Source organism: Octopus sinensis, linkage group LG12, assembly GCF_006345805.1.
Source record: "Octopus sinensis linkage group LG12, ASM634580v1, whole genome shotgun sequence".
Classification (NCBI taxonomy): Eukaryota; Metazoa; Mollusca; class Cephalopoda; order Octopoda; family Octopodidae; genus Octopus; species Octopus sinensis.
This window is the reverse complement of record NC_043008.1, coordinates 23,112,645-23,137,017: the sequence shown is the minus strand read 5'-3', so window position 1 is coordinate 23,137,017 and position 24,373 is coordinate 23,112,645. Positions and strand designations below refer to the sequence as shown.

At 38.4% G+C, this 24,373-nt stretch overlaps 1 protein-coding gene and 1 pseudogene across 1 annotated transcript in view; both read right to left on the bottom strand.

Annotated features, from left to right (window-relative positions):
- Positions 1-24,373, bottom strand: part of LOC115218047 (IQ domain-containing protein H-like) — a 396,498-nt gene that overhangs the window by 328,748 nt on the left and 43,377 nt on the right. The window contains exons 4-5 of the mRNA XM_029787806.2: positions 21,839-21,928; positions 4,831-5,011 (exon numbers count right to left, since the gene is read on the bottom strand). Of these exons, the coding sequence (XP_029643666.2) occupies positions 4,831-4,867 (37 nt within the window). The 5' untranslated portion in view covers positions 4,868-5,011; positions 21,839-21,928. The remainder of the gene's footprint in view (positions 1-4,830; positions 5,012-21,838; positions 21,929-24,373) is intronic.
- On the bottom strand, positions 2,242-2,360 carry LOC115218166 (annotated as a pseudogene).

Genomic DNA, 24,373 nt, shown 5'->3' with positions numbered 1-24,373 from the left:
AGCTGCAAGAATAAGAATAAGCTGGGCAAAGTTCCAAGATCTCCTACCTCTGTTGGCAACAAAGGAACTCTCTCTCAGAGCAAAAGGCAAACTGTATGATGCCTGTGTGCAAACAACTGTGCTACATGGCAGTGAAACATAGGCTGTGACCACTGAGCATGTGTAGGCTTGAAAGAAATTAAACTAACATGCTTCACTGGATATGCAATATCAGTGTGCATGTACAACAGAGTGTAAACCTCTTGAGAGAAAAGCTGAAAATAAGATGCATCAGATGTGGTGTGCAAGAGAGACAATTGCACTGGTATGGTCATGTGATGTGTATGGATGAGTACAGCTGTGCAATGAAGTTCCAATCTCTAATCGTGGAGAGAACCTGCGGAAAAGGTAGACCCAGAAAAACATGGGACAAAGTGGTGAGGCATGATCTTCAAATGTTGGGCCTCACAGAAGGCAATAACTAGTGTCCAGTGATGTGCCATGCTTGAGAAGATCCATCAAGCTAAGTAAAATCACAGTCATGGCTGATGCCAGTGTCATGTAACTGAAACCTGTGCCAGTGGTATGTAAAAAGCACCTTTCGAATTTTGGGCCTCATGGAGGCAATGTGGGCAATGCTAGTATTGCATACCTGGCACCCATGCTAGTGGCACAGCATGTAAAAAGCACTCGTCGAGTGTTGGGCCTCATGGAGGCAAGTGGCCAATGCTGGTGTCACATAACTGGCATCTATGCTGGTGGCATGTAAAAAGCACCTTTCAAGCATTGGGCCTCATGGAGAAAACTGGTACCTGTGCTGGTGGCATGTAAAAAGCACCTGTCAAGTGTTGGGCCTCATGAAGGCAATGTAACCAACGCCAGTGTCACATAACTAGCACCTGTTCTAGTGGCACATGAAAGCACCTTTTGAGTGTTGCACCTCATGGAGGCAATGACAGATGATTGAGACATTTGGCAATATGCTGTGCTAGAGAAGACCCATCAGGCCAAGTGAAATCGCAGTCATGGCAGATACCGGTGTCATACAACTGGCACCGGTGTCATACAACTGGCACATGCAAGGACCCATTACACTCTTGGAGTGGTTGGTGTTAGGAAGGGTATCCAGCCATAGAAACGATGCCAAATCAAACTGGAGTCTGGTGCAGCTCCTCAGCTTACCAGCCCTAGTCAAATCGTCCATGCCAGCATGGACAACAGGTGTTAAATGATGATGATGATGATGTGTTGATTCTTCTTAAATGGTTACAGCAGCTGAGTAGCATCATAGTTAAAAGTGATGGAATGATGGGTATTAAGATGAGATGTGGAGGAATGCTTGTGTGTATGTATGAATGCTTGTGTGCATGTGTGTATATATTTATTTATAGTCTTATATGCATAAAAACAAGAAACACTCACTGAATAAAAGTCTCAATGCATCTGTAAAATCTAATATTTATGAGTGGCTTTGATGTTTCACTAGTGGTGGCTTGATCAAGGTGAATTTGAACAAACTATCACTATTGATATTTCAAAATTACTGACAATAATAGATAGAGAAAGGGAGAGAGAGAGAGAGTGTGTGTGTGTGTGTGTGTGTGTGTACATTAATTTAATTTAATTGATTGTTTTGGGACTCTTAATTCACACTGTTGTTGCTTAGGCCCTGATCATGCCTTACACAGCATACCCATGATGAAAATTATTTTAGTCATGAACATCCCATCCCTGTCCACTTATAATGCCTCTAGGATCCCATTATCCATCAATTGTTAAAATGGTAAACTGTGATTGCAGCGAGATTGCTACCAAATTCAGTAACCACATAGAGGTCACTTGTTGATTTCCAGGTCACTTTACTCTCTCACTCTTTTATTTGTTTCAGTCATTTGACTGTGGCCATGCTGGAGCACCACCTTTAGTCGAACAAATCGACCCCAGAACTTATTCTTTGTAAGCCTGGCATTTATTCTACCAGTCTCTCTTGCCGAACTGCTATGTTATGAGGATGTAAACACACCAGCATCTGTTGTCAAGTGATGGTGAGGGGACAAACACAGACACACACACACACACACACACATACATACGATGGGCTTCTTTCAGTTTCTGTCAACCAAATCCACTCACAAGGCTTTCATCAGCCTTAGGCTATAGTAGAAGACACTTGTTCAAGGTGCCACGCAGTGGGACTGAACCCAGAACCATGTGGTTGCGAAGCAAGCTTCTTACCACACAGCCACACCTGTGCCTGTGAGATGCTTACAGCACCTAGGTTTCCCAAGCGGTCACCCATCTAAGTACTCACTAGGCCCAACATTGCTTAACTTCAGTGATCAGATGAGAACCAGTGCTTTCAATGTGATATGGCCATTCATGTTGTGGTGTAATTACACAACGTAACAATTTTCAAAAAAAAATTTGTTTATTGTATTTTTTTATTGTTTATCAATCCATTTTTTTCTGCTGATTCCAAAAATGAAATTATATTTTGTGTATCATCAACAGTTAAGAAAATATGTCAACTTTCAATATTATTATGTGTTCGGTATCGTTATGATGTTCCGCTACTAAATGTATATCTAATTTTCTCTTTCAGACCAATTACTATGTTCTGATACTTTCAGGATGCCTACTATAGTATGTAAAAATTCACCAGATACATTTTGCTATGTGTGTGGTTATTATATCGGAAAAAAGCAGGTATTACATAAGATCGTGAAAGGTGCCAAACTGTGGATAGCGTACAGACTATTTCAGAATACCTATGGGTGACTAGGACAAACCACAGGCCCCACATGTGATATGTGGAAACTATCGATCTACTCTAGAAGGATGGTTAAGAGGTACAGGAAGGTCAATGCCTTTTGCCATTCCAAGGGTATGGAGAGAGCCAAAGTACCATCACGATGACTGTTACTTTTGTATGATCGATGTGACAAAGTACAGAAAAGTGAAAGGAAGACAAGCTCTTCAGTATCCAGACATACCATCATCTAGAGCACCTGTCCCACATGATGACAGTTTATGAGTATCACTACCACAAGAAAATATTTCATCTGAAGAGTCAGCAATTAGCAGCAGCCAAGAAATGGAGGAAGCTTTCGTACCAAGAACAACTTCGGAGACTCATTTTCCAAATCAGAGAGAGCTAGATGATTTAATCAGGGATCTGGGTCTTACTGAACTTCTTTCATCAAGGTTGAAGGAATGGAATCTACTGGGGGAAGATTGAAAGACATCTCTGTACTGGAAACGCTATGAAGAATTTGAAATTAACTATGAAAATATTAATGATCTGTGTTATTGTAAAGATGTGATTGGTTTGCTTACTGCTATTGGACTCAAGCATGATTCTGTAGAATGGTGACTGTTCATAGATAGCTCAACACAAAGTCTCAAAGCAGTGTTGCTCCACAGTGGAAATAAATATCCTTCTTTGCCTCTTGCATACTCCAATGTCAAAGAACTTCTCGACAAAATAAATTATGCTGAGTTCAAGTGGGATGTTTGTGGTGATTTCAAGATGCTTGCCTTCTTGCTTGGCTTGCAAGGGGGATACACAAAGTATTCATGTGTCCTTTGCTTATGGGACAGCAGAGCTGATGATCATCATTACAAGAGAGTACATTGGCCCCAACAAGTGGAACTGCAGCCAGGAATGTTAAATGTTCTCAAACAGCCACTAGTAGATTCCAACAAAATCTTATTACCCCCACTTCATATCAAACTCAGATTAGTAAAACAGTTTGTGCAGGCCTTAGATTTTAGAGGAGAAGCTTTTCAAGAAATTTGTCTTATGTTTCCAAAGCTGTCTGAGGCTAAGATCAAGGGTGGCATATTTGTTGGGCCCCAAGTAAATGCAAAGGTCGAAGAAACTGGAAAGAACGATGACAAAAGTTGAAAAAGAAGCTTGGTGTGAATTTCGTGATGTAGTTCATAGATTTCTAGGAAATCACAAGGATCCTATTTACAAACAGCTGGTAGCAAAGCTTATTGAAAACTTCAAGAAAATGGGTTGTCGTATGTCCTTAAAGGTTCATTTTTTGCACTCTCACCAAGATTTTTCCCCGAAAACTTGGGTGATGTCAGTGAGAAGCATGGTGAAAGATTTCATCAGGACATTGCAACTATGGAAAGAAGATACCAAGGACAATGGGATACTGCTATGATGGGAGATTATATATATGGTCTCTAATCAGAAGAGATGAAGGTATACACTCCAGAAAATCTCAATCGTCAAAGCACTTCTCATCTTAAGAAAAGAGTTATCAAGGCATTTACAGTGCAGAGTTTTATTGTTTCTTTTTGTTCTAACTAATATTATACTTCCTACATACCTTTCAATATATGAAAAAGTACTAAATGTTGTGTAATTATCCTTACAATACTAGAATAGATTAAACCAACAAAGTGCTGTAGAGAAAAGTTACAAATATAACAAGCAAATATGAAATTAGGAATAAATAAATAAGTATCGATGTTACATCAAAATGAATGTGATTTTTTAATTTAGTAGCAAAAAATGCATATATGAACATTAAAAAATACAAATAAACAAAACATGTTACATTGTGCTATTTCTCTATAATAAGTCTTTGGGAAAAGATCCACTCTCACATTAACACTTTTATACTACCTTACAGTAAGTTTGTAATTGTTTTGAATTTTGCGCATGCATATGTATGAATGCCATGAGTGTCTTATTTTCTCTTTCAAAATCACTACATCAGTTTTCATTAAAGTAGCCATTTTTAGAGAAGAAAGAATAGACAAATGGCAATGTTTAGGGAAAGATAAAAGGTATAGTTTATATGACAGATGTGTAGAAATAAAAAGTAATCTTACCAAATAGAGTAGGAGTTACTTTCTTCTTTTCAGTCATAATTCCCTCCAAAGGCTTAATAGTTTTTAATGAGACTGGAGAAGGTTCTAAACTTAACTGAGCAGCTGAAGGTATCAAACCTCTCTCAATTAAATTAAGGATTCCCTTTTGGGCATCTTTCTCAGAGATTGAAGCTGGTATATTCTGAAAGATAGATATACATACTTTTTCTCATTATATTTTATGAAACACATTTCAGATGAATTATTATGCATTATTTTACACAGTTTTTCACATTTTTAACTGAAATTCAAAGCACTAGTTATTGACAATTAAGTCAATATTCGTTACAACATTCTACATAGATACATATTAGCATGTACTGGGACTGAACTGAGAAAACTTTATTTCACGAATTCTACAATCACAAAGACAAGAAATACAAGATAGACATGCATATATACATTGCACATAACAGGCTAAATCCTTTGAAATGGAATGTTTCAAAATTGCTTAATTTTGTGAGGAATGAACTCTAATTCAATAACATTAACTAGCACATGCATATATACACACATACATTGCATGTAAAAAGCCAGTTTAGATGAATTTCTTACAGAGTATATCTGGAATAAAAAGGCCTACAAGGTCACATATGCCATCACTGTTCAATGCATGAGTGATTTCTTCCATAAATTTCATTCTGATTTTTTACAATAACCCTAAAACCCATAAACTAGATATGACAGATATGACATTTTCAAGCCTCCAGGGTCAAAGAGCACATACCATATCATTTGTTTGAGCCATTTCTGATAATTGCTGGATTTGAATTTCCATCTCTGGAATGAAGTGAGTAGGTAACTTGGCCATGATGTGATTATGGTGTAATAAATTATCAATAAATATAATATACCCAACTTATCACTGTTAAAATTTCAAAATTACTGACAATAATGTGTGTGTGTGTGTGTGTGTGTGTGTGTGCGTGTGTGTGTGTGTGTGTGTGTGTGTGTGTGCGTGTGTGTGTGTATGTGTGTGTGTGTGTGTGTGTGTGTCTGTCTGTCTGTCCCTATATTGTGGAGATGCTCAAAACATCTAGAGACGTAGGATACTTGATTACCATCTGGATGGTTAATCAAGCTAAGTATCATCATAAACTGTTACCAAGATAAAAGAGATGATTTAGAGAGAAGAAATCAGTTACTATGAAAGTCACAGAAAGAGTCATAACATAATTGACTCATGACAGAGTAGACTTAGATGAGATGCAATTTGGTTTCATGCCCAAAAGAAGCACTGTGAATACAATTTCCTCTTTCTGGTAACTGCACAAAAAATGCATGGCTAAGTGTAAACCACTATTCCTGGTATTTGCTAACTTGGAGAAGGTTTTTGATAGGGTGCCACATTCAGTAATTTGGTGGTCACAAAGGCAAACAGGTGCGAAGGCTTTGCAAACCATGTATAAAGACACAGTGTGTCAACAATAATTTCAGTGATGAATTTAGTTTAAGATAGGAGTCCATCAAGGCTCAATCCTCAGTTCTCTTCTATCATCATTGTCTGCAGGCCATCACTGAGGAGTTTAAGATTGGCAGTCTATGAAAACTCCTATATACTGAAGACTGAAGACCAAGTTTCCATAGCTGAATCTATAGAGGAATCAGAGAGGAATTTTCAAACGTGGAAACTAGATGTGGAATCCAGAGGCAACAAGATAAACTTAGTAAAGACTTATTTTTGTGAATAGAAAAGAAGACAGGACCCTGGGAAGTAGCTTTGCTTTACATGCATAATGGGAGTGAATATAAACTGCATATGCTGTACTCAGTGTAAGTTATGGACACGCAAGTGGTGTAGGAAATCATAGGCAGATTAACAGAGAAAGTAAACTCCATATGTGGCCGATGCAATAGAGCAATATGTACTATGAGCACATGAGAAATGAATTCTCGTAATTTCTCAGATGGTTCACTAGAAGTAATTGATAGCCTTTGTTACTTGAGGGGTGTAATTAGCAGTGGGGGTGGTTGCTCCAAACATATAGTGACCAGGGGTAAAATGAGTTGGAAAAACTGCAATAAGGTTCTACTGCTGCTGGAAACAAAGGTCTTTTCCTTCAGTATTAAGGGCAGATTGTATGATGCTTGTGTTAAAACTGCAATGCTGCATGGTAGTGAGACATAGGTCTTGAATGCAGAGAACTTGAGAATACTAGAAAAAAAGAAGCTAGCATGCTCTGTTGGACATGCAATGTACTTAGACATGAGCAGAATCAGATCTAGTGTGCAAAAATGAAGACTACTGATATGGGACATGTCAGATTTAGATGAAGGCATCTGTATAAAGAAGTGACTATCATGTGATGTGGATGGATCTTTGGAAGAGGAAGATCCTGGAAAATATAAGTCGAAGTTGTGAGGGCTGATCTTAAACTTCATGTACTGGGATGACTGCCTATCTCAATGAAACTGATTCTGGAAGCACAATGTGTATGTGTATGTGTGTGTCTGTGTGTGTCTGTGTGCACGTGCATGCATGCACAACTGTCCTTCTTTTCACTCAACTTCCTTTTGAAGCCATCTATACCACCTATCATCTTTCTAACTGCAGTCTCCTGCTACTGTAATAATATGTAGGCTGAACTGTTTACTTCACCAGTTTTTCCCTAATACTACTTAGCTTTCTTATTATTCATAACCATTTCATTTGATATCTACTCTTTATTCTGAATTCTTCCTCTCCATCTACATTTTACATTAATTTACCTCCTAAATTATCTTTCCTCCACCATGTCTCTCACTTTCTCCATTCACTATGCTGCCTCTTCCCCTAGAATTCTTATAACCTATTCAGCTGCATATCCTCATTGTCCATCTCCATCTCTTATCCACCATTCTCTACATCCACCCTCAACCTTACCTTGTACATACAGTTGTCACCTACTCTTAACTGATTGTCATTTCTCAACGCTTATTCTTCCTTCATTATATTCACCCATTCCCTATTTTCTTGTCTCTAACCATCTCTTTTCCATATACACTTGAAATCTCTATCCACTTACACTCACTAGTCTCCTTTCCTCACTCACTTCTACTCACTTCATGCCTTGATGGTTCATCCTGACATGCAATCACCACTATCTTTAGTTCTTTCCAGCTCTACTCCATCCGCTCTTTTCTAATGTGAATAACCATGTAGCTCCTCTACTGAAAGAAACTTGTTCTAGTCTTTCCCCTTCATTTACATTTTTAACCCCCTTGTCTCTATTGTAACCTTCTCTATTGTAGATTCACTCAGTCAAAAGGGATTTTAGTCTTGCAAGTTGCATAGTGACATCACTAGTGCTTGTGCCACAAAAAAGCACTCAGTACATGGTGCAGTGTTTGGCATTAGGAAGGGTATCCAGCTGTAGAAGTCATGTCAAAGTAAACACTAAAATTATGTACCCCTTGGAAATGTTGGATCTTGTTAAACCATGCAGCTCATGCCAGCATGGAAGGTGAATGTTAAATAATGATGATGATAGATAAACTCAACTTATTTTAAGAATGAAATTAACAATTCATCATCAACAAATATGAGATCCTGGACAAGACAAATCCTACTTAGTGAACATATGGACTCATGCTCAAAAACCAAATCTCCCAAATTTCTTGTCTTCTCACTTTATCAATATACAGACTTTGTTTATTTGTTTATTCAAAAATACAAGCCATGGCTGAACTGGCTATAAAAACATTAGTAATGATGATGATGATGATGTCTACTTGTAATCATTCTTAAGAAAACCAAAAATCATGTAGCCGCTATCATCTATCTTCTTTGCTCCACACCTCATTATCTTAACAAAGAAGGGATTATGTTTTAACATATTCAGTGGGAGTGAACTAGCATGAATTGGTAACATTCTTTGACAGAATAATAAACGATAATTATCTATAACACTTTTATATAACAACAACCAGAAAAGACATAATTTCTGACCTATCTCCATATAGTATATACTTTCAAAAATCTAATGTGAAACTGGCCAAGTGTATTCCTATGTTTTAAAATTTAATTAAATTCTATTTAATTTTAAAATATTCTCTATGCATTTTCATCTTCATTTCCTGTATGTATATATACATACATACAAACTTACATACATATGTGTGTGTGTGTGCGCGTGCGTATATATATATATATATATATATATATATATATATATATATATATATATATATATATATATAATATATATATATATATGTAGTGGAACTGAAATCGTGATTGAGAGGCAAACTTCTTAACCACACAGATCTGCCTGAACCTCATCATAGGCATGTCAGTGCATGTATATCATCATCATTGGTTTAATGTTCACTTTTCCATAATTACATGGGTTGAATGAAATTTGTTGAAGCAGATTTTCTATGGCCAGGTGCCCTTCCTGTCACTAACTCTCACTTATTTCCAAGTGAGATAATATTCTCCCATGATCAGATATGGAAAATTGAAAGTAAAGGACACCGGTTGCATGACTGTGACATTTACTGCACTTGCTTACAACTATCACATTATGTCAAGGCAAGGAGACAGTAACATTCAGCCTCCCTCCACACATATTCACACACATATACTTGCATGCACACACACACACGACAGGCTTCTTTCAGCTTCCGTCTTCCAGATTCATTCACAAGGCTTTGGTCACCCCTTGGTCTCCAAAGTGAATTGAACATGAAACCACAAAGCTGGGAAGCAAGCTTCTTACCACACAGTCATGCCAGGGGACACACAGCATTCCCTCTGTTTATGTACTTAACCACCTTATCTATCATATTAATTGCTGGCAGGGACACCATATTTCATTTTGTAACTATAATATACTACCAAGTATAGTGTGATACAATTACTTTTAAATTATCTCTACAGATTTTCTATAGAATTTGGAACAAGCAATAAATATAATAAAAACCCTCATATGGCTAGAAATAAAACTAATGAAAGTACAGTTATTTGGAAAAATGTAATGAAAAAAACTAACAAATGAAAGAGCAGATTTTGGAATGAAGGGGAAGTCACTAAGTCACAGAAAAGGTTGTGAACAGTAAAAAAAGAACTTTGATTAACAAACTACCAATTGACTGTTTAACCAGCACATTAAACAAATGATAGATTAGTTTGTATGGTGTTTATGGTGTTATGGGCTGTGATGAGCTATTTGGTGTTGGTGGAGAGGATTGCAGATGAGGTAGACGGAAGTGAAGACTGCAGGTGCCGGTGGAACAGCCATGGGGCACGTGTGGGCAGGGAGCACATGTTGGACAGTTCGAGCAGAGACGGCAGCGTGTAAGGACATGTTTATTTCTTGACAGTGATTGCTCATCTTGCCTGGGTCAACAGCTAAGGTCTTTGTATTTCTTTCTCCTGTTAGCTTCTTTTCCTGTTGTCTTCTTCCTCCATCACACTACAAGCTATTTCGGCCCATAAAAAAAAAAAAAAAAAACTGATGAGTGTAGTCCGTATTTTGAACAATATGATCAAACCATTTTGCAGTGACACGGATGTAGTCACTTAGTTGAAGGAGATGAAGTTGGTGGCGAAGCTCCACGATATAAACGACTTAACGAGTTTTATGCCGCTGTACCTAGATGGTTCGGCGTTGGCACTGTACCTAGAAATGGAAGAGAGTGCCCAAATTAGCATGGAAAAAATAGGAACCCATTTGATGGAGGACTTTACAGAGAGAGTGTTCGAAGTGTATGCTCGCCTGGGGAAAGCAAAATGGACTGATGAACAGGTCGACGTATTTGCGAATGAACTCAGAAGATTGACTAAACTGGCAGGATATGAGGGAGAATCACTGGACCAAACGGTTAAGTTAGCGTTTGTGAAACACTTTCCTGACCACATGTCGGTTCAGTTGCAAAAGCTGCCGAACATTAATTCTATGGCGATGGCAGACATTGTATCTTGGGCTCGTGTGCTAGTTTCATATTGCAAGACCGCCGGTAACAGCAACTGCAACAATGAAAAGTGGCTGAGCAAGGAGTAGCGGAGAGGAGTCAAACAAGGAACGTGTGCGACCATTCAAAGGATAGTGTTTCCGGTGTCAGGGCCCGCACATGGTACAAGACTGCAAGTCACCCAAGCCTGAGGTCATTTGCTACCGGTGTCGAGAAACAGGACATATAGCCAGCGAATGTCTGTGGGGAAACTGCGCTGGTAGTTGTCCCTTTGAATCAATAGAAGTGCATTTATCATCAAGAGACGAGCCGAAGGAGCAAAGTAGAATGATAGAGTGGAGGAGAAGACGACCGACATGATACAGGAAGTCTTGGTCAGAGTGAGAGCAGAGGATCCGGTGAGAGGCAGTTGGTATGTTCCCAAAGCAAAGAGCAGGATTGTATGGTGTAATGCCAGTAGCATCGCAATAAGAGTTGTCTTGGAAGTGGGAGGCATCGTGGTGAAAGATGCAGCCTGGCTCAGGAAGACGGATGACTGCAATTTATATCAATGTGGCGGAGTTGGATGCCGTGTTGAAAGGAAGGAACCTAGCCTTGAAGTGGGGGGGGGGGGCTGCGCACCATAGAAATCAGGACCGATTCAACCACTGTACTTGGTTGGGTAACAGCAGTCATCACCAATCAGTGGAGGGTGCGAACCAAAGGGGCCACAGAGATGTTGGTAAAGTGTCGATTGGGGATACTACGTGAACTAACCGCTGAGTTTGATCTGAGGCTGAGTGTGATCTTTGTGCCTTCTGAGAAGAACAGGGCAGACATCCTGACCAGGGTAAAGCGAGCCTGGTTGCAGGTGCCAGAGGATGCGGAGAAGGCTGTGGCTGCAGTATGCCGTCTGAGTGACTCGGAGTTGAGGAGATTGCATACCATGCATCACATGGGGGTGGACAGGATGTTGTTCCTAGCCAGGAAAGTCGACTCCGATGTAACAAGACAGAGCATGCAGAGAGTGATTAGCAGCTGTGACAGGTGCCAGTCCATCGACCCTGCTCCAGGCATACATGAGGCGGGAAGTATTCCAGTAGACCACGACTGGAAACGACTGGCAGTGGACATAACACACTACCAGCAGGGGACATACCTCTCAATGGTTGACTGTGGACCGGGGCGGTTGGCCATATGGAGTGAGATGAAGATGGGGACCACAGAGGAACTCGTGAAAGTACTAAATGAATTATTCCTGGAACGAGGCTCCATGGATGAGCTGCTTCTGGATAATGGCACTGCATTTCACTCGGAGGTGCTGAAAGAAATGCTTGATGGGTGACAGGTCAACCGCTTCTTCAGGGCAGCATACCAGCCAAGTGGAAATGGGGTAGTAGAAAGGCATCATCGTACCATCAAGACCATGGCAGAGAGGGGCCACATTTCACCAATCACGGCTGTATTTTGGTACAATATGTCACCCAGGTCAGGACAGGCTGGGGAGTTGGTTCCACACAGGGCAATATTCAGGTACGAGTGGAGGCATCCATGTACTGCATCAATGCGACCCGGTGCAAAGGAAGAGCATACCTTCGTGCAGGTTGGGGAAGAAGTTTGGGTAAAAACCCCAAATGCACGGTGTACATCACGGTGGGAAAAGAGAACAATAATCTCCATCAATTCAAAGAACAATGTCTGTGTCGATGGTATGCCACGCCATGTTTTGGATGTGCAGAAGATTGTCAATGCCTTAGAGGATGGAACCAGCAGCAGTGGGCAAGAAGATGAAGACAGCAACAGTAGGCAAGAAGATGAAGACAGCATCAGTAGGCAAGATGATGAAGCCAGCAGCAGTATGCCAGGAACGCAGGCCAGTCCCAGGGTTGCACAGCGACCACAGAGGGAGTGGCACCCTCCTCCCTGATTAGCTGATTATGAAACCAGTTAAGGTGTGAGTTCGAGAGCGAAGAGTGAGTGGGAAAGCCAGTTGAATGATCTATAGATCAGAGGGGCATGTGGTGTTTGTGGTGTTATGGGCTGTGATGATCTACGTGGTGTTGGTGGAGAGGATTGCAGATGAGGTAGACAGAAGTGAAGACTTCCGTCTACTGGGGCCGGTGGAACAGCCACGGGGCATGTGTGGGCAGGAAGCATGTGCAGGCAGTTCGAGTAGAGACAGCAGCATGTAAGGACATGTTTATTTCTTGACAGTGATCGCTTATCCCACCTAGGTCAACAGGTAAGGCCTTTTGTATTTCTTTCTCCCATTTGCTTCTTTTTCTGTTGTCTTTTTCCTCCATCACACTACAGTTTGTTGATTAGATATTTAACCAGTTGACTATCAATAAAGAAGTGGAATTGAACCTGTGTGTATGTTTTTATTATTGGCATAATGACTCTCCCAAGACACAGCAAAATGAAAATAGCCAATCTAAAAGTATTGAGAGTGATTACAGAGCCAAACATACAAATAAAACCTATAATAAAATTAAACACAGGCATGGTGGTGTGGTTAAGAAGCTCACTTCACAACTACATAATCACATGATTTCGGATTCAGTTCACTGTACGCCACCTCAGTCAAGTTTCTTCTACTATAGCACCAGGCTGACCAATGCCTTGTGGGTGAATCTGAATGACAGAAATTGCATGGAAGCCCATCATGTATAGGTGTGTGTGTATCTTTGTGTTAGTTTTCCCTGCCTCCATCACTTAACAACCAGTGTTGTTTTGTTTACATCCCCACAACTTAATAGTTCACCAAAAGGGACAGATAGAATAAGTACCAAGCTAAAAAAAATCTACTGGAGTTGATTTGTTTGCCTAAACCCTTCAAAACAGTGCTTCAGCATAGCCACTGTTCAATGACCGAAACAAGTTAAAGATAAAAGATATACAAAACTTAAGAATAAAAATGAAACAAATGGACACTGCACAAGCTAAAAACTAACCAAAAAGGTAGGATAGAAAATAATATAATTCATTCTGACATTTCTGAAACTGAATACTCAAACTACACATGTTCAAGAAAACTTATAAAGGGTAATTATGACATACCTCCATTGAACATTACTACCACTTACAAAATAGATAGCCATATTGAACTAAGAAAAAGAAAAGCAACATTATTTAATGTGCCTTCCATGTAAACTGCAGGACAAATATACCTAAAGTTTTCTTTAATATATTAAGTATAAACTTATTTTCAAACCATAAATATAACTGCAATTTAAATAAGTATACAGTTAAATTCTTTTATTCTATAATACTAAATCTTGCAGTTATAAATATGCTCTAAGGTTTGTAAAATGAACAAGTATACTAAAAATGACACATATGCAAAACAGACAGCCAAACAGACAAACAAACAGATTGACAAACAATCAGATAGATGGTCAAATAGATAAATAGAAACATACATAAATATGAAGGCATACCCAAAAGTAACCAGAAATATTTTCTGTGGGACAAGCCCATTGTAGTTCAGGCTTCCACCATTAGAAGCCCCTTGATGCAACCCTCAGAGATCAGTCTGCCAAATGGTGGCATCAATTGAAGTCATACTGTCACATGGTTCATCTTTGTTTTGCATTGCTTTTCCTCTGTTCATTGATTTTTGTGATGGGTGAAATGAAGGGACAGCGTGCTTCCATGAAATTCTGCTTTCTGCTGGGGAAAACAGCAGCCAAAATTGTTGTCATACTTCAAACAGCTTACAAGGATGCTGCCATGAGCAAAACAAAAGTTTACAAGTGGTTTTCACACTTTAGGAATGGTCACTTATTGTTTGAAGACTAACCTCATTCAGGACGACCGTCGACCTCCTGCACAAATGGAAACATCATGAAAACTCATGAACGGATGTTGGAGGACTGTCACCAAACAACTGATGAACTTGTTGATATGACTGGTGTGTTATGGGGCTCCTGACAACGAATTTGGAGCAAGGAGTTGCAGCAAAATTTGTGCTTCACTTGCTCATGGAAAATCAAAAGCAGTCATGACTGAATGCATGTTGTAAACTGAAAAAACAGCTGAAAGTTGATCCAGACCTTTTTTCAAAGGTCATCATTGGTGACAAAAGCTGGTGCTAAGGCTACAACCCAGAAACAAAGCAGCAACCAAATCAATGGAAACATTCAATGTCACCACACTCCCAAAAAGTGCATCATGTGAAGTCCAATGTCAAGCTGATGCTGATTTGTTTCATCGATGCAAAAGGAATTGTCCACACAGTATTTGTTCCTCCAGGTCAAACTGTTAACCAGACACTTGCAGTTCTGAAGCATTTGTAAGACATGGTGAGATGAAAACGCCCAACCTGTGACAAAGTGGAGAGTGATGGTTTCATCATGACAATGCACCTTTGCACAACGCCTTGACTGTGAGATAGGTTTTGACCAAAAATGGCATGACCCCATTTACCCACCCTCCCTATTCACCCAATCTTGCTCCCTGCAACTTTGTTTTGTTCCTCCAAATGAAAAAAGTCCTTAAAGGAAAACGTTTTGCAAATGTGGAAGAGATGAAGAGAAAAAATGACAGCAGTATTAAAAAGCATCACTTTGCAAGAGTTCTAGGACTGCTTTGAACAGTGGAAAATGTGTCTGGACCAATGCATTGCTTCAAATGGAGAATACTTTGAAGGCAATAAAAGTGTAAACATGTAAAACTAAGTGAATAAAATTCCAGTTTCTTTTGGGTAACCCTTATACATATGTCTTTATCCCTTTTTCCTCACCCTGCATGCCATCATTGTCATCATAATCATTTAATATTCACTTTCCATGCTGGCATAGGTAGGCTGCTTTGACAAGGAAGCAGAAGCTGCAGGATAGCATTGAGCTCCAATTTCATTTGGCATGGTTTCTCTAGCTCTATGCCTTTCATAGTACCATCCATTTAATAGAGTGTACCTGAGGCTTTTTTTGTACCACCAACACAACTTTACAGAATTATTGGGTGCTTTTTTCATGCCACTGGCACAAGTGAGGTTGCCTTGTAATTGTAAGTGAGGTTGCAAGACAGAAAAAGATAAGGAAAAGCTAATAAGTATTTGGGAAAGAAAGGTGGAGAAATACAACATGTGTCAAAAGGTTAAAGTATGATAGTGTCTTGCAATAGAGGAGATATATGAGCAAAGGAGATAAGAGTAAGTTAATGATGGGTGCTAAAACAAACTCTTAAGGAACAAGGTGGGCACAAGAATGGACGAGGATAGTAGATCATTGGAGGGGATGAGAGAGTGGATGTTGTAGAATGATGTGTAAGGTGTATGAGCTGAAGAGAAGAGATAACAGTACATAAGGGGCTATAGTGGGTGGGTAATGATGGTAGATATGAGAAGGTATTGAGAATGATAGCAGATAAGAGGTGTTTAGAATAGAGTGTAGCAGAAGGGGTAAAGGGTACTAGTTGAAGGCACAGAAAGGGGATAATTGGTTGGAATAGTGTGGATAGGCATGATAAGTAATGAGAGTAGTTCAGTGAGGAGACCGTTTGGGAGGGTATATGATAATTTTTTTTTTCTTGAATGTGAATAGAGTGACCATGCAGTACCATAGATTGACAGGAGGAATACCTGACATGTCAGGGAGAGAAGAGTTTTTTGTCTATTAGAATCTTAGTCTTTGCTATGGTAATACTATTATTTTGCTTGGAAACAAATGAAAAATGGTAAATAGGAAAGACCACAGAGCCTTAAAGAATTCCATCAAAAACAGTGTTGTTATTGTTGTTGGTGGTGGTGGTGACGACTGCAGAGGAGGCGGGGGGAAGGGGATGGGGAGATGTGGATGAGGAGGAGATTGGGAGGAGGAGGAGGAGGAGGAGGAGGGGGAGAAATATGGAGGAGGAGGATGGGGAGGAGGGGAGGAGGGGAAGGAAGAGGAGGAGGAGGAGGAGGAGGAGGAGGAGGAGGAGGAGGAGGATATTCCCTGAAATCCATGAAACTACATTTTGATCCTTCTGCTTGTAGGTCTGGTCAAATGCAACAAAGATCTTAATCAATGTGGTCAAAAGCACTTAAAAACAGCTAAAATCATGTAAAGTATACTTTATAATTTTATGCAGAATAAGCTGCTTTGTGCATTAAGAATTAATTTTCCAAAAACTAAGTAAACATAAATTGAATTTTCTGATTGGTGACATACTTGCTCGTAGTAACAATATGTATAATCTTTCTCTGGTAATTTATGCCATTTCAAAAGAGTTGTTCATGTGGGACAGAAAGTGGTTGTATTGATCCCCTTTTTTTGTCCAAGGAGAGGTTAAGACAATTGTTTATATTCACATGTATGTTTGATTGCACATGATAGCGACAGCTTAACCTCTTAGCATTCAAACCAGCTATATCAGGTCCAAATATTCTACTCGTTTTATGCTCAAACTGACTAGATCAGGCTCTCACACCTATCCTATAATGTCATTCTAAAATTAAATAATCACATCAAAACCTAAAAAACTATGAGATAATGTATGATTAATTCAAAACTATGAATACATAAGCATTACATTTGACAGAGTAATCTGAATGTTAAAGTGTTAAGCCATCCATATAAAATTATGCAAAACCTGCTACTGAGCTCATCAATTATATATATAGACTAGCAGTATCGCCCGGCGTTGCTCGGGTTTGTAAGGGAAATAACTATATAAGCATTTTTAGAGAGTTACTTCCTTTATAAATTCGGGCTTTCTTAGCCATTTTTGTTTTGGTGTCTTCAAGCCATGAAGTCGTTGTTCTAAAAGAACGCTGGTTTCCTTCACAACGCATTACGACGTTGATTTCTTTACACTCCCTTCCCCACAGCTTCACGAGGGAGGGAAGGGGGAGAAGCAAACAGGTGCAGCTGTGAGCGTGGACGCCAACTCCGCCGCCATCGACATATGATGCATTTTATGCATTAAAATGGAATAAAAAATGATGTTAAATTATTTTTAAAATCGTAGACTCATCGTTGACGCGCGCTAATAGTCAGACGGGCTCGATATGAATCACGACTATAAGATACCCGAATTTGGTTAAACTGCACCGCAAAATGTGGGAGGAGTTAGGAATCTAAATCGAAGGGGACAGACACTCACACAACTAGAGTTTTATATATATAGATATATGTGCACACATAACACACACACATCTTCATCACTATCACTGCTTTAACAATGCTTGCATGTGTCAGGGAGAATCTGTTGGTTGGCTTCCTTTTCTGCTGCTAACCCCCACCTGTTTTCAAGTAAGTTAATATTTTCTCGTGGTTGAACATATTTTCCTGGAAGGTTAGAAATGAATGGCACTGCTTGTACAATGGAGATACTAATTTACAACTGTCATGTGATATCAAAACAAGGAGACAGAAATACACACACACACACACACACATATATACACATACATATCAATTAATAACAAAAGAACAGGAATTATGCAATTACTTTCATTAACTTAGAAATGTTTCTGCTATAAGAAGCCTATGCTCACAGAGCTCATGCAGTATATTAGCTTCCTTAGAGCCATTTAAATGAAGTGTGTGTGCATGTGCATGCACATGCACACACACATACATGAGTGCTTTGTATGTGTGCATGCATGCATGTATGTGTGTGTGTGTGTGTGATTGCTCCTTTTTGTCAGAAGAGTGCCATCACTTCACTGAACTTGCACAATAATGTGCACACAGGAGAGTCTTTAACCTAGCTTCAATTCTGCAAGAACACTCACAAAAGTAACAATTGAGCTGCTTGTATTCGGTGCTATGTCTTTTTGTCCAGCGTCATTTCGTCCAACATCTTTTCGTCCGACTTTTTTGTCCAACGACTTTTTGTCCAATTTTAAATAAATGTTTTAGAAAACAAGGTGAAATATCTCTAATGATATATTCACAGAACTATAATGAGCCTCATTAGAGGACTGTTATTATCATTCTTTTTCCTTCTCTGTTAACAGTTTTACTTTCTCTTTTTCCTTCTCTTTCTTAAGTATGGTGCTATGTATAGAGAGTGCTGCAAACTTAGTGTACACATTTTTAATTTACCCATCCCAAAATGACAAAATCCGTAGTACTGACCAAAAACAAAAGGAAAGTAGTTGATGAAAGTAATTACATCTACGATTTTCATTCAAAAAATACAAAATTAAGAAAAGAATACTGGATATGTGAGAAAAGAAGGCTGTGTTCAGTACAAATTCACATGGTAACAGAAAACAATGAGCCAAAAGTAGTTTATTTTTCTTGTGAGCACCGTCATCCTGCTGATGTAGATTCATTAAATGGTAGAAAAGCAGTCGCAGAAATAAAGCATGAAGTGGTGGAAAACATAGCAGCAAGTCCGTGTAGCATAATGGCAGCTAAGTTTACACAGCTAACAGAAAATACTTGCTCTCAACTTCCTCCTTTGCTTGTACTTTCCAGAATTATTCAAAGGTGCCAACAAAAAAATTCTGAATTTCCTGCCAACCTAGGGGCTAGAATTGATTTTGAAATACCTGAAGAATATTGTAAACTTGATAATGGCAAACAGTTTCTGAGTTAAGAATTGGATATAAAGGATCAACAGTGCATTCTAGTATTTCTATCAGAAAGTGCTCTTCAGGATATAGCATCATATCACCATTGGGCATGTGATGGAACGTTCAAAACTGTGCTAGCGCACTGGTTTCAACTGTTTAGCATTCATGTACAAGTTAAAGGTAGCAGTTTTCCACGAGTCTTTGCATTACTGTCAAATAAAACAAAGCAGACATACAAATTATTTTTCGCACTTGATCTCATGGCAGATTTCGAAGTTGCAGTTCATAAGGCATTTAATTCATCATTCCCTAATTCATATATAGTTTGTTTCATTTGAGCCAATCAGTATTTTGAAAGATAACAGATTTAGGCCTCAAAGAAAAATACAATAAAAACTCTGAATTCTATCTTAAAATTCAATGTTTTTCAGCATTAGCCTTCCTACCATTGAAGATGTCAAAGAGGTCTATATGAAGAATTAATAGACGATGAAGAAATACCTGCTGAATTCATCACTTACTTTGACTTGACTTACATAGGCATTGTGAGAGGACATGGTGCTAAATGAAGGAGAGAACTATTTTATTCTGTGATAAAGCATTCAGCAGGTGGAGCACATTTGAATATTTGGAAATTAATCAAAATTCTGAAGAAAGAGGAAAGGTTTGTTCAAGGTAAAATGACTCAAATTCTTCGAGAGGATCTGTCAAATTCATGTACACAATATCAAAGAATAACTGAATGCTCAAAAGATTGTTCACTGTCAACAAGAAAAAATGATTTTTTGAAGAGTGTGGTGTATAATTTGCATCAATTTTAAGTGATCATAATAAATCATTAATTTTATCTTCTTACTTTTTTAAAATGACTTTTTTAAATACATTTTCCACAGTATTTTACTTGAATCCTATCAATAAAATTCTCAATGATTATTTGATTTTTATGTTCACCTTCTTTTTTAAAGAGTTTATTTAAAATTGGACAAAAAATCATTGGACAAAAAGACGTTGGATGAAAAGACATGAACAAAGTGACATGGGACAAAATGACATCAAATGAAAAGTCAGGTCACTCTGTATTCTGGCATCACCAGTTGAGTTGTGACTTATTGTATTTTACTCTGATCAGACTGCCAGCTGACTTGCAGATTAATTAAACCACCCTCATTACAAATGTACTGCAGGGAACGTGGCAGTAAAACCATCCCACAAGTTGTTTGGTTTCTCCCTAATTCATGCAAGTTTAGGTGGTTGACTAATTCAGCTCTTAAGAAAGGAAAATGTCTACACACATTACACTTCAATTCTAGTTGGGTTTTGCAGACACTGTACTTGAATCTTGCTTACAGTGTGAGTGCTTCAAAGCTTTTTTGAAAGACATCACATTTATTCTTAACAATCTTTCTCTATAATGCATGGTTTCCAGCCGAAGTCTTCCAGTTATCCACAGCTATCTCCAAAGCTGTATGATTGCTTTTTATAACATCCTTAAATCGCTTCCTTAATTTATGCTGTGGCCTTTTCCTTTTGGTCAGCTTCTCATAAAACGATCTATTCAGGTATCTTTACATCATCTATTCTGACAACATGATCAGCCCAATGCATCTGGTTCAAAATTTTCCTTTTCTCAATATTGGCACTACCCACTAGGTCAGCTTATTAGATCTTTAGTGATGATATACTAAAATTACAATAATCTAGGACAGTTATAACTGCCTCTCCTTAAAAAAGAAGAGATTCTATAATAATGACATTGTTACATTCAGTTGATTTTACAATATCTTCAGTATTTTTGGTCAGTAAGAAGAGAAATAGGAAAGCCCATAGTATTCTTAGATTTTCCAATATACCCTAAGCAATTGGTTAACTGGGTATATTTAGCAAGGTTAGGGTTTCTTTTTGAACTGTTTCAAGACAGATATTGTTGAGATGAAAATATATGCTATAAAGATTTTGCAGAATGGTGTTTATCTGAAGAAGAAAGAATGGAGAAATGCTTACAAAAAGACACGAAAAGAGAAAAGGAAGTATAGTAATGGACGAGGTGAAGCTGGAAGAAACTAGCTAAGGTGGACAGGTACCTGCTTAGAAAGATTAGATGTAATAGATTGGCAGAGCAAACATTGCAATGCAGTGTGTGTGTGCATGTATGCGTTTGTGTGTGTGTGTGCACATATGCACACATGTTTGTGTGTGTGTGTGTATGTGTAAGACTGTATGTGTGTATGCATGTGAGACTGTGTATGTGTGTATGTGACTCTGTGTGTGCATGTGCACATGTGTATGTGTATGACTGCATATGTGCAGCTCTGTGTGTGTGTGTGTATGTGTGTGTGACTTTGTGTCTGTGTGTTTTTGTGTCATTTGTGTGTTAGGTGCATCATTCTAGATATGAAAGCAATCCAGACACTGAAATGCAGCCTTGATGAAATGTAAAAGTATCACCAGTATGAAGCATTAAATATTGTCAACCTGGCATTACAAAAGAAATTGATTGTTTCAGTTTTCTATTCCAGAACATTGTTCCACAGATATATTACTAAATATTATTCCCAAATATTGGGAATATAGGTCATTACTTACCAATGGGTCAAAGCGATTCTGTTTGGGAAGACTGACCAGAGGTTCAACTGTAGTACCAACAATAACTTTTTGTCCTGAACCAGGTGTCTCCTAAACAAGAAAAAAAACAAAAACAAGTCTGTAAAGAATGAAATCTTCAGATATCATTTTAATGTGAATGTTTGTGCATATATGTAAACATACAGATATCTATGAGTGTGTGTGTGGTGGGGTGCATGATCAGTAGGTGGTGAAATTGATAGAGAGTAACTAACAACTCAGAAGTTATGATTCATATCCTGCAACTAGGACTGCCCCTTGACCTACATGATGAAAGCATTTAAATCTTAAATGAGCAATGAAGGGATACTGTCTTGTTTTTGCTAGTACATTTGAGATACATTTTGATGAGAGCAATATTTTTACAGCTAACCACTTACCTTTAAAGTCAGTGCCCTTCTCAATGAAGCAAATTGTATTTGTTTTTTCCCTCGAATATGCAAATTAGAGAAGAGTTACAGGGGTTGGACAAAATAATGGAAACACCTTAAAATTTCAAACAAATTTATTTTAATATGGGGTAGGACTACCATCGGCAGTAATTACTGCTTGAATTCTACGAGGTATGGACTAATACAAAGTTTGAATTGTTTCCAGAGGAATTTTTGTCCATTCTTCAGCTAAAACAATCTCTAGTTCTCGTAGTGATGATGGTGGAGGATATCAACTCCTTACTTGTTTTTCTAAAATGCACCATAAATGTTCAATAATATTGAGATATGGGGACTGTGGTGGCCAGATAAGATGTTCAACTTCACAAGAATGTTCCTCATGCCATTCAGTAACAACTTTAGCTCTGTGAATTGGTGCATGCATTATCATCCTGAAAGGATGTGTTTCCCTCCAGAAGCAGTTCCACAACCATAGAATGAATTTGATCAGATAAAATGCTTAAATAGTTTTGACTATTAATTCTGCCATGAGGGGAAACCATTGGGCCGGCAGATTTCCAAGATATAGCTCCACCAGATCATCACAGATACTCCTCTGTATTTAACAGTTTAAAGAAGGCAGTCTGGGTCAAATGCTTCTTTTGGCTGTCTCCACACGTTTACTCGGCCAATGGTCAGAAATAGTATTCAAGCACTATGTGCTTGTAGTTTTTCATTCCATGCATTTCCTGGTTTTTAGCTCAAGCTTTGTATGTGTAACTGCCAACCAATTTAACACATTTATCTCAGCATTTATTGCTCTTTTGAACATGTTAACAAGGGTTGTTTGGTAGAATGAGCTTTCTATTCCAATAACCAACTATCAGATCCCTCCCAAGTGATTTCTCATTCAACAGTTTTACAAAAATGGTCAGGAGAGTTTCGCTGTGGATATTTTGAGAGAAACATTTGTACAGTACTCACTCCATAGCTCATCTAACCACTTTGTGTAATGGGTATGTTGCTTGTTTATATTCAGAACCCTCACCAAATGCCTCTAAAACATTAAAGGGGTGGGCTTTTACAACTTTCACCACATGAACTTTCATTCTATGATACACTACTTGTGAGTTTATTGCACACAGACACAAAGTATGGATTAACTAGAAGTTACTTTTGTTATTATCCTTAAGGATCTGCTTACTTAAATTTTTCAATGTCTCTTTGTTCCCCACCTCACCTTATTTATCTCCTCTTCTATATCCACTAATAAACAGAGACATTTTTACCTGGGTACTTGAAGTTCTGACTCTGCAAAAATCAAAAACACAAAAACATGATCTTTTTCATGACAAAACAAAATTACTTAATTTAGTACTTCAATCAACCTTTTTCTTTGATGCTTTAGAAACATAAATATTCGAACTTTTCTTTGCTAACATGCATGTAATGTCTTACCCTCCTTTTTCTCACAATAAATCCTGGTGATTTCAAGCTCACTGCCATATAGATATGCTGGCTAGCTGAAGATATGACTACCTCCACCTCACCACCAAATGCCAGATATTTATCCTCATTCATGCCCCTAGTTTGTAACATGGCTTTAATCTCCTTTTGAGGCTGTCAGTATCTTATCTTGTACAAAGCTCTGATAAGTATCCTCCCTCACATATCAAGGGTCTGCAGCTATACAACTCACACACACACTCACACTAACTGCACTTACAACAATTATAAATAATAATAATTGCTAATTGTAATAGCACTGACGATTGACCAATGGATAGTGAATTAAATGAAAGGTCATGAATCTTCTGATTGTTGGCAAGCCAGGTACAAGTCTTCTTATTCCCTTCACACACAGCAATAGGAACAAACAGCAGTACTACCATAAATTTACCTTTTCCTGTCAATTCCAAAGCCTTAGGGCTACCACCATCAATATAGACACAATATAAGGTAAATCTGGTGAAAGTGTGTAGTTGCTGGTGATATGTACAACTGGCAAAATGGAAGGGACTCTGCCAAATTTCTCAAGAAGCAGCAATCAAAAATTCTTGTGGATGAGTAAAAGCAATGGAGTGACTGGTTTATGTGTATTGCCATGAGGCATGATTAAATAAAG